The sequence below is a fragment of the Tenrec ecaudatus genome, chromosome 16 (assembly GCF_050624435.1).
Source record: "Tenrec ecaudatus isolate mTenEca1 chromosome 16, mTenEca1.hap1, whole genome shotgun sequence".
In the NCBI taxonomy this organism is placed as follows: domain Eukaryota; kingdom Metazoa; phylum Chordata; class Mammalia; order Afrosoricida; family Tenrecidae; genus Tenrec; species Tenrec ecaudatus.
Window position 1 is genome coordinate 5,915,072 of NC_134545.1, and position 17,583 is coordinate 5,932,654.

A 17,583-nucleotide genomic window follows, 5' to 3' on the forward strand; every position below is an offset into this window, starting at 1 on the left:
CACAACAAGACAAAGAGGGCTTCTCCTGCAGGCTCAGTCCTGGGCTCTGCGAAGTCAGAGCCTGGAAAGCAGCGGAGGCCACAGGGAGCTGCCGTGGGGCTTCCTTCCAAAAGCAAGGAACAAAATCGAGGCACGGAGGGGGCAATTACCTTTCCGAATGTCACACAGCATTTTAAGAAGATCTGCCGAGGTCTTTGCTACACACGTTCTCCAGGCCTTGTCCTAAGACGAAAAATCCAAAACGAAATCTACTTCTCTTACTGGCTACTTCACATGGCAGTACACACCAAAACTAGGGAAACAATGCATGCCCAGTGCTGATAATTGAGGACTTGCTGGCTTGTGAGGTACCTGTTGACTATTGAGCGAAACTCTCACCTCTTCGGAACCATCTGGCTCTTCCTGCAATGCCAGACGTGACCATATGACCACGCGCTCTGCAGTTCTGTCAGCTTTCGCAGGAGGCAGCGACCTCAGGACCAGCAGGCAATCTTCACTCTGGATACAGTGATTAAAAAGCAACAACAGTGCTCATGCAAAGGGCCACTGAGGCCTGCCACGTTCCTATTTAAACGTGAACGGCCATCAATGGGAAGACGAGGCGATGGGCCAACGTTTTCACGAGTCTGAAAGCGTGTAAACGTGTCTTAAACCTGAGGTGTGCCTCTGGCTAGGCCAGAGCGACATAAAAGTAAAGGCGCTTGGGGATCACTGCGAAGGGTAGCAGTGAGCTTCTGTCTCCATGGTGATGGACTAATTTGGAATGGATCATTTGTACAAAGCCTAATAACCAGAATTAATGTCACTTAATTAAAGACAGCCACATCTCATTTCATGGTGCTTCATCCATATCGCCAGTCCTACCCGTGAAAGGCTTATGGCAATCCTGCGTCAAACCTATTGGCACTATGTTTCCAACAGCGTGTGTTCACTTGGTGGTCGTCTCTGTGTCACATTTTGGCCATTCTCACCATATTTCACACTTTTTCATATGCACTTAGTAGACTAGAGCCTAGTGTCAAGGTGACTTTCACTGGCACTGGGAAACCAAACAGTTCCTGTGTAGCTCACTTTACTGCAATGTTTGTTTTATTGTGGTCATCTGGATACAGACCCACAGCATCTTCAAGGTTGACCTACCTGCTAAACCTATTGCCTTGGGAAATGTTTTGTTCTGTAAATATCTGCCCTGCTTAATATATGTGTGTGTGTGTGTACTTATATAGACAGATACACACATACACACACACACATACAAGAAGACACTTATAATAAAAATTAAAAACATATCCTTTGCTGGAACCAAAGAGACATACAATACACATGTACCTATGTATACACATACATACAGGAGTACATGACCAAAACATGAAAACACATCAGCTGTGCACAGAGTACTTAAAAAGAATCAACCAGACATGAAAAAAAAACAAACATCAATCTAACCTTCAAGGTTTTCTTCTTGGTACAACTTCACCATGTTTGTATCTACTAGACAACGTGGTATGTTTTGAGCTAAGAATTTTGGAGAAAAAAAACACCACAAGAAAAAAACAATGTAAATCCACATGCCTGTCCTCTGTCAATCAGGTCGATCATTCGTAGAGAGTAAACTTCGTCATCAGGCAACATGTATGCCTGCGCCACCTTCAGAGCATCCTCGAGAGAAGAGGGTACATCCTGCTTGAGGATGTACCTGACCACCCTCTGAAAGAGAAGCGACAAAGACATTTTCTTGAGGGATGAAATCGCACAAGAGGACCCAGGGCTCGCTGGCTCACACGGGCAAAGGCTGCACTAGAGTTAAACTGATGCAATAAGAAGCCAATGTATGAAAAATGGATACTGATTTGTATCTTGAGCTTAATGACAATCCTGAATTCTTCCTCCGTGAGCTCAATTTATTGTTTGTGGTGCTTATTGCTCTGAAATGATAGTTGAATGCCCCATTAACGCACTACCCAACCAAAGAAAAGTTGGGAAGAACTTGGCTTTATTAATTGTTTAGAATGTAAAACCCTCACGACATTTGTCACCATGACACGGGAAGTGGGCAGAATCAGGAAGAGGCCCTTCACGTGTACCACTTACCATGATGTCCTTGTTTAAGATGTTCAGCTCCCTTATTCCATAGCCTCGCAAGAGTTTCTTCATCTCCATTAGTTTGTAGCTTTCTTGTAACAACTTGACTCTGAAAGAAGATTTACTGATAGTCACACGAACTATTCTTTTTATGAAATGCTATGGAACCAAGAGACTGATTTAACACAATAAAGGGTTGCCAACTCAAACACAGGGCTTCGCTCTCGGTCTCTCTCTCTCTCTCACACGCACACAAGCAAACACAAATTGTTTGGGAGATTCCCATCTTACTTGGGATGGTCCATTTGAAGATGCTGCTTCACCAGCTGCTCCACAGCCACACTCCAGGGGAGCACCGCGGCATACATTACCTTAAGGACCGCATCAAAGATGAGCTGCAGAGAGACAAACATCGACCATGAATAAAGGACCCAAATCTCACACCCACAATTAAAGAATGGCACCTTATCTACCACAGAGGTTTTGTTTGGAAATCTTCTACCTGCAAAGGCATACATCTTTCTCTGAATTTTCACTCATAAAAAGCAATGTCATGCGCATGTTACACTGTATGATGCTCGCTGCTATAAGCTCAGAGGTGTAGCTGTGTAACTTTCTTCCCTCTTCTAGAGTCTAAGCATTTAAAAATATTCCTCATGCCTTATTCATATTTCATAATGATGAAATTATGAATAGCAGTGTAGCCGTGTGAAGTCAAAACAATTGTATATTACAATATATTTTTTAAATGTCTCCAAGATTAAACCACCATAAAAAACCTGGAAAGACATGAGCCCAATTGCCCAGGTTAGTTCTGAGGCAGGGATGGGAGAAAGTCCACTTTTCACTTCCACAATTAAAGAAGACCGTGGGGAAAAATGAAAGAAAGAGAGAAGACCACGGGAAGTTTTAAATTTTTTCTTAGCAACTTTTATGAGAAAAATTTAACTGCTGAGGTTGCTTATGTATGACCAAATGCCTCATGGGATTTGGCTCCTTGGTTTGGAAGTTTAGGGGCATAGGGTCATGGGACATCCAGTTAATGGGCCTAATAAAATACAACATTTCTGTCATATCTCCTAATTCCTCGTGCAGTGCCTGGGATCTTAAAAGATTGCAACTGGCTGCCTAGATATCACCACTGCTCCCTCTGCATGAGCAGCCGGGACTGAGAGGAGAGTACAGAGAGTGTTGCAAGGGCCTCCATAAAGCACTGCCCCCTTCGCTATGCGACCAGAAGAAACTAGCTGGTGCCCAACATATGTCACTGAACACTGATAAGAGATTCCATCGGAGTCTTGACAAAAAGAGGACGGGTGCAGAACGGGATCTCAAACCCTAATCGACTCCACGCTTCCAACGTCATGAAGGCTGGATGACCTTCTGCCCTGAGAAAATCTGCAAACCTGGAACCAAACACACCCCCTGGTAAAGAATGGCTGTCTTGGAGACAGGGCTCTTTCACGAACGATCGAACTAACTATATGCGATCAATGTGACAAAGCAACGCCACTGGTTAAAGAAGCAGCTTCACAGACTTAATGTTGATGGGGGAGGAGACCCCGGGAAAAGAAGGTGAGACTGTCTGCCCTATATAATCAATACCATTGGATTAGACGGGTAGAAACTGTTGGATTTGTGGATGTTCTGCTGTCCATACTGCCCATCACCATAAAATAAAACGTCCTTAAAGCACTAAGTCCAAGCGCAAAAAAAAAGGAAACCCACATGGTCACAATCTACTCACATCTGTGTCAGATAAACATCCGATTACTGCCATGGCTTTGGCTTCCCATGCTGTTTCAAAGAGAGAGGTAGACTTTGAGCTACATCTCTCCACTAAATCCTAAAAAAGGGACAAACATATTTTAAATTTTATTGCTGATGTAAACCTAAAATAAACACTCACACACACACAGAGATAGATAGGCAAGTAGGCAGATAAGATAGCCTTAATGAATATGTACAACATAAAAAATTCTAATTGTCTTGAAGATGGAACAATGGTCAAAGAATACAAAACTGCCACAATGTCAGCCTCCAACTTTGTACAGTAAAGAAGAGTGAAGGAGAAATCACTCTTGCTTGGGCCATGTGCGGATCGGATTATGGCATCTTAATTATGTCAACGAAAAGGAGAGATGAGGCTTTCCAACTTTCAAAGGTTAATTGGCTGGCTCGAGGGCCCCAGTCAATTACTAAAATCACCCCACCTTCTCAGCACTCAGCGCTGCAATGGTACAGTGCACGAGCCCCAGGCCCAGACTGTTGTCTAGGGAAAGTTACCTCTATGTACATTAGGAGAAGCTCCTCCTCTTGCAGGTCATGCTCGCGCATGTAAACCCTTATGAACTTCTCTAAGGTGGAAGGAATGAGCTCCGGGGCCAAGACTTTATCAAACATTCGGAACACAATGGTGGTTGTGTTTTCCTGGGTGCCAAAAGAAAGGCTCTGTGAATGCAAGCTGGAGCCAGGACTGAAGAGTCATCAACGTGGCTCCTGGGAATCTAGGCATTTACCTTCTCGAAATCAGACAGGGCCAGTTTGCAGTTGTACTTCCTGTGTAACGTGAGCAGCTCTCGCAAGCTGTTTACCAAGGTTCTTAACTGGCACACTTCCTCTGTGTTTTGATAGTCCTTCTACAACGCAAGAGTTACAGTTATTTAGGACATTAGATCAAATGGTCAGCAACGACTTTAAAACGAAGAAGAGAAGGTAAGAGGGCAGGGAAACTAGATTCATGGAAATGAAACCACCAGAAAGGAAATAATGAGCATGCTCATGCAGCACCCAGAATGTAACCAACGCAGTGAATGACATTGTTGAATGGGAACCTAAACTGCTATGTAAAACATTCATTAAGACACACAATGAAATAGTACTTTGAAAAAGTAGACCTGAAATGTGCCCGACACAATGAATGTATGGTTTGTTGTGAGAGCTGTTAAGAGGGCCCAATAAAATGATAAGAAAAATAAAGCAGACCTGATTAATAGCCTCCAAAAACTCTCTTAACACACTGTCAAACCATATTCTTTTAGAGGCATTCTGAACACTGCTAACACAAAAGGTATCAGTCACTACTTTGATTGCTCAACAGAAAAACACAGTGTGGTCAGATAGAGTGAAGTTGGGAAGATTTATCAGAAATGAACAAATAATTTCCTTTTCATAGATATGAAAAGTACACAAGGAACCTAAAAGCAAAAACTTTCAGAAATGGATTTATTTCCAGAATTTTCCCTCTGTGTCCAAACACAAATGGAACATTTCATTGCTAAGAATGGATTCTCCATATCCTACCAAGGAAATCCAATGCCAGGAGGACACCAATCCCGTCTCTGCTGGCTTGTCTGCTGTAAAAAACACCTCTGCCAGTTGAAGTCCATTTTCCGGCCAGTTTGCCTTCAGAAAACAGGAGATGCCGTTAAGAACAATGCTTTATACTGCTGGGAGTATGGGGACTGCATTTTCAGTGCTCGTTATACTGATAGTACCTTATCAGTTAATTCTAGGTTCCTGGCTGCTTGCTCCAACCATTTTGCAAGAATTTTCTAAAAAAAAGAAAATATTCTGTAATCACTGAAAAAAAGTGGTACCCTCCATAATAATCTTTTTGAAGGGAAATAGGCTCCAAGTAGGTGTCGGAAAGGACAGATGGAAACAATCTACACAAGGAGGAAGTGGGGAGACTGCTGTGGCATGGTGGGGTTTGCAATCAATGTTACAAAGCAAAACGCGTATGAACTGTTGAATGGAAAGCCAATGTGGTCTGTAAGCTGTCACCCAAATTACCAAAAGTAGGCCCTTAAAATAAAATAAATAAATAATTAACTGTTCATGTGACTTAGTTTTCAAAAAGCGAATCTTAAAAAATAACATTGAATCATAACGAGTGGAAATACTCAAGGCCACTCACCTGCCCCTCCGGGACTGTCTTCTGCACAAATGGGATGACATCATTTTTGAGCCACGGACAAAGGTTTTGCAGAGACACTGGAGTAGAAATGGAGTTGAGCAAGTTCTCCAGCATTTTCACAGAAAACCTGCTTTCAAAGTTGGCCTAAATTATACAGGGTGAGAAAAATAAGACTTAACCAACAGAATCAAGCTAGATGATAGCCGCACAAAGGGAAAGATGAACACTAGGACGTAATTTCAGGAAATAGTTCAGGACTTCATAGTGAGAGGTCCAGCTGATTTACTCCGAGACAGGAGGTACAACCTATAATTAGCCACCATTCCCATAAGCTCATGCCAGCGTGCCTTGAAAAATAAACGGCACAGCAGAGGGGCTGGCAGGCAGAAATGCCATCTGAAGGGTATCTAATTGAGATGCTAGTATAAATCCTAACCCGCGTGGCACCCATTAATGGCATCCTACCAAGCTACCACTTTGGGTCTAAAACTACATGCCTAGCTCTGGCATGTTAGGGGATTTAGGTTCGCAATGTTAAAGGGCAATCGTGGACCGCAAGCCGAGATGCAACAGGAAAATCCTCCTGGCCTGTAACATACCGGACACCCTGGCCTGTAACATACCGGACACCCAACCGCATTTCACTTGATACAATGTTGCCTTTTGAGGGAAGCTAAGGAAGAGTTAAAATAAGGCACTTTCTCCGGGAGAGGTTTTATGTCATCAAGCAATCTCAATCAAGCCCATTCTCACTCACATTTGTCACCACCTCTGGCTCCCACCCCTTGAATCTATCATCTATTTCTGGAGCTAAGAAATCGTTACGGGAGGAATAAGCGGAACATATTACCCGATGTCTGAGCCAAAGGTATTGTGCGCAAACCAGGTTCCCTTCTCGCAGTTGGATAAAGATATCCTTAAGGTCATCTTCGTTTTTCAGAAATTCAACCCAAGAACTCCCGCTGTGAGGGTTAAGAGGAAAAGAGCAGGGTTTGTTTTTTTTTTTTTTTTGGTTTTCTTAAAAGTAAGGTTATGCCTTACATGGAATATCAAGGCGCCATTTAAGGTCTTTTTTCCTTAGAAAGTTACAAAGCAAAACAGTTCCATAGAAGAAAGACTAAAACGTACTGTCCCTTGTAACTCATAGAATTTATCTCTGGCCAATAAGGAGCCCTGAGGCCTGGTGGTTAACGCGCGGTAAACGGCAGTTTAACTGCGAGCAAAGAAAGGCACGCAGGTTTACACACCACAAACGGCAACCAGCACAGCGAGCCGCTGCTCACTCAGAGCAAAAGGCAATGCTTTCTGTCATTCAACACCCACCCCGCCGCCACCTCTCTCCCCAACACAAACTCATCGAGAGAAATCCTCCAAACTTTAATTCACCATCTAATTACTGAAAAGGCAAAACACGTCTCTTAAACCTGAATTTTTCTGGTCCAAACGCTCCATAAAAAGTCGTCAGTTTCGCATGAGCCTTGAGGACCTAAGAAAACACAACAGAAGCGTTACCGTCTGAATGCCCCAGGCAGTAAGGGTACATTAAAGACAGAGAAAAACCAGACGTTTTGCAGAAAATGTCATTTTATCTGCTTCTTGACTCATAAGCACAACAGTCTTTATTTGAATCGACACAAAATGTAACATAGAAGCTTGCAAGACTGAACGCATCCCCGTCACATTCAAAGCAATACAACAGAGAAAGGGAGGAAGGCATTTGCACCTTCGATGTCGGCACCCTTCAAAACCAAGATCAACTCCACTGATTTATAAGTGTCCTTCTGGTAAAGCTTAGCAAGACTACACCAAGCAATTACTGTTAGGGTTTTCATATAGAGATGTAAGCAAAATACACACACACACTCACATATTTCTGACACAAGCAAACTCAGCATCAGAGCTCACATTTCTTTGAAGCTAAACAGGTGCCAGGCACCACGCAAAATAGTCTTTTGGGGGGAGTTAATTTTTATTATAAGATGGCAACTTGTTCTTAAAAATGTTATATGGATTTATTATGAATGGGAAAAAAATAACAGGAAGCTGACCAAAAAACAAAGGCCACCGCTGCGGAGTAGCCTCCATGCCCTTCAAGAGAGGACAGAAGTACGCCTGCAGGGCTCCAAGGCTGGGAAGCCTTACTGAACCTCAGGTTTCTCCTCTGGAGCAAGTGATGGATTCAAACCACCAGCTTATCAGTCCACAGCCAAGCGCTTAACCTCTGCACCACCGGGACTCCTTTGGGAAGATACATTTCATCCCCCAAAGCAACCTCTAAATGTACTGTAATTACCTCTTTTAAGCCATCAGAATAGGCAGCGAAGCCATCTTCTTTCTTTAAAAGCTAAGGTAAGCAATAAAAACATAATTATTGTTTTGTAACAGGAGAAAGATGTTCTATTAAAAAGGAAATGCCCTTAAATTTGAAATTAAATTAGCGACGAAAGAAATCATTAACAGTTTTACAACATGCAGTTCATGAAAAGCTTATTACATTTGCCCAAATCTTGGTTCTAAGGACTAGAGTCAGCCAGAGCCCTCAGATAGCACCAAAGGGAACCCGTCCTAAGGGCTGGCGCACCGCGGCCTCCTAGGGGACTGGGGCACACATAATCTGTATATACATATTAAAACACGATCTATGACCAAAAAAATCCTTTTTGCAAATGATTGTTTTCAGAAGGTAAGCTAACACTTGCAAACTCAAAACTCACCCTGGTTTTGGCATAATTTAGCATCTCCTGAGTTGTTTGGTAGGTGATCCACTGGGCCTTCAGGCAGTAATTCACCACAAATTCATCGTCCTATTGGACAGAGGATCGACATGGGGAAGTGCTCCGCGGTTGGCCCCAGCTCTGGAGATCCGACTGCACCCTACCAAACACCTACCTGGATTTTATGGAGGTTTGCCTTGGCTTCCTCTACAAGCGTCTGCCATTCTGTCCACTCACCTGGATCCGCCGAACTCAAGGCTAGTTTCTCCAGAATATCATTGGACTTTACCTTGTAAACCAGCTGTGAATGAAGAACACCAAGTCAAGCAGCATAATACCTGAGGACGACTTCTTAGTTTTATGCTGAAAGCTGCGTGACAGAAACTATTACATCAAGGCAATGCGTTACCCAGTGGTCTAGGAACAAGCTTTTAACACTGTTACACCTGGATGAGCAGAAGACGGTTCAGCCCACTTCTCCCCAAGTCAAGAGTTAAGGCCAGGCCAGGCGCTAGACGGCTCTGAAGCTAGCGCTAACTCTGGGTGGCTAAAGTCAGAGAAACTGCAAGAGAAGTGGCTGACAAGGAGGGGTGGGGCTATGGATCCATGCTGCTCCAGCACCCAGTTAGTGACAAGGGTGGTGCTTGTTTACCTTGTCCCTTTCATAGTGCCCTTTGTAGCCCTGGCCACACAGGGTGCACTGACGGCCTGCCCCTGCTTCTCAACACCATCTCCTTCTGCTTCTTTGCCATAGAACCAACACTGTACTCCTAGCTTCTCCCTGCGAGGGCCTCCTATTCACGGTGTCCCTACGTCTAAAATTCTCTCCATCTCCGCCCACTACCTGCAACTCCTTCAAGGCCTGTCATCAAATTTCCTCCTTCGCAGAGCTTTTCCGTCTCATTCCTACGTATAAACACGACAGACTGTAAACACCGCTAACTGTATGCCTCCATACTGTGGTTCTCGAGTCCACACACTAAGTATGCACACAAGGACAGTATGCATTGCTGTCTTCCTCCTCAGTCTCCCAAACAGAACACAGAGTTTGCCCAGAGGGGGGAGGCCCACAGGGGCGATTACCTCGACATCCAGGCCAAACTGAATGGCGAAGTTCTCAGCTTCAGCAAATCTGTGTTTGTGGAGCAACCGGCTCAGTCTGACAGAAGTGGAAAAGGAATTTCAGTGACATAGCTGTGAATCAGGGAGCTGAGGCCTTCCGCTGAGGGGAGGCTTGGGAGAAACACAGACGTTACCTGTTTTCTGGCAAAGCTTCCGTGAGACATCGAAGTACTAAGACGGAGGCAGAATTTTCAGCTAATCTGAAAAAAAAATGTGTCACTGTCAATGGACTTGTCATTCAATAGCAATCTGTTCATTTTGACATAGTCAGTGCCCAACCCTTTATTTGGTGAAATCAAACTTGACTAGGTCTATCAGGGTAATCAACATTCAGGATCCCAAGGGAGCACCGGCCAGAGTTCAAGAGGGTTGGGAAGGAAGGAAAAATGGAACCAGGAAACGAGGAGGAAGTGGGATATTACATTGGGAAAATTGCAATGCATGAGGTAACAGAAAATGTATATGCATTCTTGAATGTAAAATGAATGATCTGTTCTGTGAGCCACCTAATTAAAAAAAAAGTGTTAATGACCTACCTGGGATCACTTGTGCAAATGCCTTCCAGGAAGTATATAGTATCCTACAACAATGACAAAAGCGTAATTGACATTGAAACATAAAAGCGCTGGAGTTGATCATTGTTAGAGTAACAATGTATCCAGGCAAGAAGTGATGGTCAACGGATCCTAACTACTGGGGGGAAAGCTTGCTGAGGGAAAGAATATTTCCTTAGACTGAAATACTACTGTAGAGATTATAGACTAATTAAAAGTGACAACATGCATTTGTGATGGAGAAATCTGGCTGGCCTGCCTTAACCAAGTGATCTAAAATCCCCAATGGCAGGACAAATGGCCAGCACCTCACAGTACTGCAGTCAGCAAAGCTTATCATGAGTCTAATCAGGATGAAAGCACTGGGCAAGACTGCAGATGGCTCAAACACTTCCAAAGCACCACTGTGTATACAGACCCCCACCCACTAGCCTAACGGCTCTAGGCTAATGCAGACTACAGTGACTCTCGGACCCCTGGTGATCCAATGGGGGGAAAGCTCCCCTGTTAAGTGAAAGGTAGACCCAACCAGTGGGTCTGAGGGGGAGTACAGGACCTAGCGATCTGCCCCTGGAAAAAATGACAACCTAGGAAACACCATCGGGCAGTTTTACTCCGTCTCACAGGGTTGATGGGACACAACAGTGACACAACCAACTAAATGCCGAGTAGCCCTTCAGTGGATCAGGACGCAATTGAATTGGCAGAAATGGGAAAGCTTGACGATGGGTGGTTTACTGATTGATTTGTTAACAGTTTTATTGACACCTCATTCAATGGTTTGAATAAGGATGGTATGTTGCCTAGCTGCTGTCAAAGCATGTCCTGTTCAAGAAAAGAGTCCTGAGGGCACAGCAAGTGAGCCCGGAATGAAAGGCTGGCCGGTTCGAGAGCACACAGTGGCTCTGCCTGTCAAGATGACAGCCTGTGAAACCTACGGGGGGGGGGGGCTGCTCACTCACCTCAACAGCACACCACAACAACATTCTGAAGGGCACCTGCTGCAGTGTTTTGGGGAGACATGTCACGATGTCTGCAAGTAATTTTTTTTTTCCTGAGAGAGTGAGTGAGTGAGTGAGTGAGTGAGAGAGTGAGTGAGAGAATGAGTGAGAATGAGAGTGAGTGAGTGAGTGAGTGAGTGAGTTAGTGAGTGAAAGAGTGAGTGAGTGAGTGAATTGTATGCAAGTAATTCTTTTTTTTTTTTTTGCAAGTAATTCTTAAAGAGACCAGAAATACACGTGTCTGCATGTATAACAAGAGACAAAGCAAATGGAGCAAAACTTTTTCTTTTTTTTTTTTTAAACTAAAGAGCAGAGTTCAAACATAAAATAAAGCAATGGCCTCCCGGTGAGATTTGTATCCACAGTTCCAGTAGAGACACAGGGAGTTGAAGAGGCAGCTGAGTGAGGCTTTCATCTCATTAATCTCCTTTACTTTTCTTTGTCTAATATGAAGACTGACCTTGGGCACATGTGTTTAAGGACCTTCTGGGAATGATCAAAACGGCAATGAACGTGACCTTTGTCCAGGCCGTCTACTAATTTCCACTCGTGCTTCATTAATGCTTCCCCATCACAACGTGCTTTCAAAGAATGCATACACTTACTGCGCTAATTCCGGTCTGGACCAGTGAGGACACACTAGATACTTCCAAAGAGTACAGTACTTCCATGGTAGGTAGTGTGTAAACGGCGAGATTTTTCATCTAGGAGAAACGGGAGAGCAGTTCACTGAACAGCCCTTCACGCTCGGGGGCACAGATTTGCCCCTGGGGCCAAACAAAGCACAAGCACTCGTCTGAGAACAAAAATCTGCTACTGTCTGACCTAAATTGTGAGTACGAGAATACGATCTTACCTTCCAAAATTGGCTGGATGGAAAAAGTATGCCCGAGGCCCATGGTATAATTTCTATTTAAGATGTTAATTCTCCAGCCCCAGAATCACACACACTCTGATTACCACCTTTTGATAGACGTTTTGGATTCTGGAAACGCTCGTCTGAAATGCGGAGCTGAGGATAGCCACCTAAGCGTGCTAGTGGCTTACAGGCGGGTGGGAGCGAGTAACTGGGTGGAGTAATGCTTCAGGGGTGCCGAGTTTCTTTTCACTCCAAACTCGCTGAACTGAGTTGATTCAGCTCACCCTTTAACAGTGATTTTTAAAAACTGGAAATAAATCGTACTGATGTTTCTAGAAGTAGCCCTGGTAGTGCAGCAGCTAAGCACTGGGCTCCTCACTGCAAAGGAGGCAATTTGAACTTACCATCTGCTCCATGTGGCAGCCACACTTCTATAAAGATTTATGACCTTCAAAACTCTGAAGGGCAGCTGAGTCCTGTCCTCTTAGGGGCGCTACGTTATCAGAAGCGACTAGACGGCAGTGGGTTTAGTTTGGGGTTTGCAAGTTTTCACCATACATGGAATGTCATTGGATTATACACTTAAAAATGGTTGAAACAGTAAATATTTGGTTATATATATTCTACTAAAATAAATCTAAAAAAATTAGTGCAGAGCCAAGATTTACAACTTTTTTTAATCTTTAAAGGGATGATTTCTCCTTTGTGAAACACCCACGTAAACGAGGTGTTAAGGTGCTATGAACACCATTTAATCTCCGCCTGAACTACTTAACGCCGCCGTTCTCAAAAACACGACAGAATGCATGCAACGTAAACTCTGCCAATACCTGCTTCGTGCCAGTCGCCGTCAGAGCGATAAGCTTGAGGTTTGCGATTCCTTGCCTGAGACAGAGAAGAAGCTCCAGGTAAATCAACTGTTATGCCACCTGTTAGGGTTCAACTGAGTCACTGTGACTTTCTTGCACGAAAGTTCAATTTGATTTCCACAGAAGACACTGAATTCCATTCCTGCCCACTCACGGCCCAGGCAGCCACCCTCTGTCTCTCACTCGATGGCTGGACTGTTCATCAGACCAAACTCTCCAAGATTCCAAGACATGACTGTCGGGTTAGGATGCCGCACGAGGAGCCGCTGGGACAACCTGATTGCATGAGAACCGGCCACTAGAGGAGTGAGTACGTACCACGTGACCGAGGAAGGCGACTCTGCTTCCGTGGTAAGGAGGAAGTCTTCGACATGGAGAGCGGGCCAGTTCCACACAGGGGTCAGAGAGTGAATGTCCCATAAGCTCAGCACATGCTATAAGAGAGCCGTGTATCTCATTCACAGAGCTTTCTAATGGTTACAAACACATCCTGCAGCGAAACCCACAGCTCACGATGACCATGCACCCACCCTCCCGCCACAGGCCGCCTCTTTGTAAGTGTCACTGTTTCCATTAGGAAACATGATGGTCAACTGAAAACATTCAGGGGGGCATTTCCACCACGTACTTGGGTATCAAGAATGAACAGCAGGTTGTCGATGAGCTGGAGCTTCTTAGCACCTACGAAAGAGGAAGCAAGCATTCAAGTTCAGTGTCCGACAGCACGAGCGAAAGGAGACATTTCCAGAAAGGCAGAGCTACAGCCGTGCAAAAAGGTCCTGCTCTTGTGGAGGGAGTATAGGGTGGAAAGCGGGAACCGATTACAGGGATCTACATATAACCTGCTCCCTGGGGGACGGACAACAGAAAAGTGGGTGAAGGGAGATGTCGGATAGGGCAAGACATGACAAAATAAGAACTTATAAAGTATCAAGGGTTCATGAGGGAGGGGGGAGTGGGAAGGGAGGGGAAAAATAAGGACTTGATGCCAGGGGCTTACGTGAAGAGCAAATGTTTTGAGAACGATGAGGGTAACAAATGTACAAATGTGCTTAACACAATTGATGTATGTATGGATTGTGATAAGAGTTGTATAGGCCCCCACTAAAATGATTTTTTTTAAAAAGGTCCTACTCTGAAGAGAAAAAAACAAGGCCACATTCTCATTTATTTCTACTTCTACTTTTTTAGGAGCCATGGTGGCACAGAGGTTAAGCGGTAAGCTGTGGTCCGCAAAGTCAGCAGCTTGAAACCACCAGCCACTCCAAGAGAGAAAGACTGAGCTCTCTACTCCTGTTAAGAGTTATAGCCTCGGAAACGGCCAAGGAAACAGGGCAGCCCTACCCTGTCCTGGAGGGTCACTACGAGTTGGCATCGACTCCAGGGGAGTGCTTTTGATTGTTTTTTAATATAATGCCCAACCCAACGTTACTGAGTGGATTGTGACACCCAGGATCTCCGTGGGGCAGATCACAACTGCTGCACAGGGCTTCCGAGGCTGCATCCGGACAGCTGCAGCCCCCGATGGAGGGGCTGAGGTCACCAAACCCCAGGTGCCCAAAATTATTTGGACTACTGCTCCCTTTTCAAGCAGAAAAAAAAAACAAAAAACAAAAAGGCATTACTCAGTGCCCCCCGGAAATTAAAATATTTTGTACTATAGCCCACAATCTAAGATAAAGTCTAAGTACCTGCTTTGGTAGCTCCTCTTCGGCTGCCCCAGTCCTCCACCCTACCACCTACAGAGTGGGATCTCTCACTTTGAGTATCATTGGTCTAACCCAGGCCAGGGGACTACATGCCAGGGGGCTACATGCGGCCCGCCGAGGACATTTATCCAGCCCACCAGGTGTGTTTTTGCCCTGTTTGGTTTTTCACTTCAAAATAAGATATGTGCAGTGTGCATAGGGATTTGTTCATAGTTTTTTTTTTAACTATAGTCCAGCCCTCCAACGGGTCTGAGGGACAATGAACTGGCCCCCTGTTTAAAAAGTTTGAGGACCCCTGAGCTAACCTATTGACTCTTCACTTGGCTTCCAGTAAATCAACTTTACTTGCTTTAACCACTGTGCCATCAGGGCTCCTACTAAGATGCCAAATCTCTCCAAATAAAGTGCAGCAATGGTAACATATCAACCCGGATGGCTGATGTGGGTAATTGATTGCTCTCCTAACCTGGCTGTTTAAGAGCCATACAGCGAAACAAGCTCATGGGGAAATTCCATTCTTCCAGGTCCGGTTTCCCGTGAACTTTCTGAAGTCCTCTCTGACTCAGTGGATCGACAGGAGTTAAAACTCACTAGTCATGATCCCAGCAGCCTCAGTAAATGTTCATCATATAAAGTTATGTCTGTTGCATGAAAATGTAATAAAGAAAAACTAATCTATCTGCTTACTTAGGGTGCTCTGGTGGGAGAGGGCTAGTCATTCCTGGGAGAGGTCAGCTGTCGGAACCCACCAGCCGCTCTGTGGGATACAGATGTGACAAGCAACTTCTGTACAAACTTACAGACTTAGAAATCCTACGCTCTCATGGAGGGTTGCTAAGAGTTGGAGCTGACCCCTGGCAATGGCTTCTATGTAACAGGTCATATATCCTCGCTGCCATCGAGTCAATTCTGACTCTAGAGACCCTACAGACCACGGTAGAACTGCCCCTGTGGGTTTCTGAGCCTGTACGGAAGTAGAAAACCTGTCTCTTTCCCTCAGAGTGGCTGTTGGTTTTGAACTGCTCACCTTGTTGTTAGCAGCCAAACCCGTGACCATTATGCCACTAGGGCTCCTGGTCATCTATAAGGAGATCTCAAAAAAAAAAAAAAAAAATTCATGGAAACATGGAATTAAAAGCTAATGGCATTTCCCCTGACCTTTTCGAAGCCCCCTCATAGATGTCCAACAAATCTTACATAAAATGAAGATGACTTTACCTTTAATAATCTCTGAATCAATAAGATTCTCAACCAATTCTTTCTTGGAAGGATCAAGTGCCCATCTTGTGAGCGCACAATTCCCAGTGCCCTGGAAAAGAACACACCATTTGTAAATGTGGGCCTTAGATCTGACCCTTGCCCCCAACAAAAACACCACAGTTGCACACGCTGACGACTTGGAAACGTCACTGTGTATCCGAGTCCAATCAGCAGCTGGAGGGCAGTTCCTCAGATGGTTTTCCACAGAAAACAGACAGAAAGCCCAACTGTTGTTGCTGCTTGTAACACGACGCTCTCGTTTATTTAGCAGTGATTGTGAACACACACGGGAAAACATGCTCCGTTTCGGCCATTCCTGAATGCACACTTTAATGACATTCTTCGCTTACACATTCTTCTCTCCCTCCTTTTCTGAACGGTTTCTCCTCAGGAATTCAAACTCACTGCCTTCTAAGGTTCCCATGTAACCTTCCGAGTTGCTGTCGCCAATGTGATCCCACACAGAGCGGGTCAAAGAGCATCATGATGCTCAAGGCAGACAGCATTAACTCAGGACGCTACACTATTGTTGCACTAAAGAGATTATTACGCCCCCTAAGTGGGCTGTCCCATGAAAAGCAGCCCCGGTGGCATTGTGGGTAAGTGCTGGATTTCTCAACTACAGAGTCAGCAGTTTAAATCTACCAGCCGCTCCACAAGAGAAAGATGAGGCTCTCTACTCCTCTAGAGCCCTGGAACCTCGAAGCAGTTCTTCTTTGCCCTACAGGATCACTATGAACAGAAATCAACTTGACAACAGTGAGGGAGGGGCCCATGACAAACCATGACTCGCAATCTTTACACCTCGGCTGCTAGCCTTTCTCATTTTCTGTCACTGCTATAATTCTCTTTCACACAACTTTGGTCAAATCAACCTTTTACAGAGTACAACTTATACAGCGGGTGGTCTCCCAAGCTTTGGAAACCTCTCTGGCAGCCGACAGCCTCATCTCTCCCACAGAGGATGGTGGGTTGGAACCACCAACCTTGAGGTTAGCAGCCCAACACTTACCTGGCTGTGCCACCGGGGGGGGGGGGGGTGCTCACCAGAAGTGGATAAGGGTTCTCACTGCCTCACTAACATCTTATTTTCTGGTTTGCTCTTCCACGCTAGGCCATCCCAGTGGTGGCACATGGGGTCTAACTGTGACTATGATTTATGTTTCCTCTGGTGGCTAATGACATAACATAGAGACTTAATGGCAGGCATCCTCACACTACTCACCCAAAAGATAGGTGGAGTAGACGCCAAACCTTTTCTGGGACTATGTTTTAAATGCAGTCTTCTTTAAACATGTTCATTAATACAACGGCAAGGATTTCAAAAGCATTTTCTAAGTATTAAGTATAAATTTACGTGAAACCCCAGTGAAATAATACGATGCATTTACTATGTGGAAATGTAAATACCCCTTGACAGATGTTCATTTGGAAAAGAAAAAACAGGCGGCATTTGCTCTAACGCTATTAAATCCCTGCTCTTCTGCACTGAGT

General features: G+C 44.7%; 1 protein-coding gene across 1 annotated transcript in view; it reads right to left on the reverse strand.

Moving 5' to 3' along the window:
* KNTC1 (kinetochore associated 1) overlaps positions 1 to 17,583 on the reverse strand; it is a 79,940-nt gene that overhangs the window by 47,290 nt on the left and 15,067 nt on the right. The window contains exons 9-32 of the mRNA XM_075533977.1: positions 16,048 to 16,138; positions 13,749 to 13,801; positions 13,439 to 13,554; positions 13,082 to 13,136; positions 11,998 to 12,096; positions 10,374 to 10,417; positions 9,972 to 10,037; positions 9,799 to 9,874; positions 8,891 to 9,016; positions 8,716 to 8,805; positions 8,295 to 8,345; positions 7,426 to 7,487; positions 6,852 to 6,963; positions 6,002 to 6,145; positions 5,580 to 5,636; positions 5,386 to 5,487; positions 4,602 to 4,721; positions 4,369 to 4,512; positions 3,830 to 3,928; positions 2,374 to 2,477; positions 2,092 to 2,191; positions 1,573 to 1,707; positions 379 to 498; positions 150 to 222 (exon numbers count right to left, since the gene is read on the reverse strand). Of these exons, the coding sequence (XP_075390092.1) occupies positions 150 to 222; positions 379 to 498; positions 1,573 to 1,707; positions 2,092 to 2,191; positions 2,374 to 2,477; positions 3,830 to 3,928; positions 4,369 to 4,512; positions 4,602 to 4,721; positions 5,386 to 5,487; positions 5,580 to 5,636; positions 6,002 to 6,145; positions 6,852 to 6,963; positions 7,426 to 7,487; positions 8,295 to 8,345; positions 8,716 to 8,805; positions 8,891 to 9,016; positions 9,799 to 9,874; positions 9,972 to 10,037; positions 10,374 to 10,417; positions 11,998 to 12,096; positions 13,082 to 13,136; positions 13,439 to 13,554; positions 13,749 to 13,801; positions 16,048 to 16,138 (2,239 nt within the window). The remainder of the gene's footprint in view (positions 1 to 149; positions 223 to 378; positions 499 to 1,572; positions 1,708 to 2,091; positions 2,192 to 2,373; positions 2,478 to 3,829; positions 3,929 to 4,368; positions 4,513 to 4,601; positions 4,722 to 5,385; positions 5,488 to 5,579; positions 5,637 to 6,001; positions 6,146 to 6,851; positions 6,964 to 7,425; positions 7,488 to 8,294; positions 8,346 to 8,715; positions 8,806 to 8,890; positions 9,017 to 9,798; positions 9,875 to 9,971; positions 10,038 to 10,373; positions 10,418 to 11,997; positions 12,097 to 13,081; positions 13,137 to 13,438; positions 13,555 to 13,748; positions 13,802 to 16,047; positions 16,139 to 17,583) is intronic.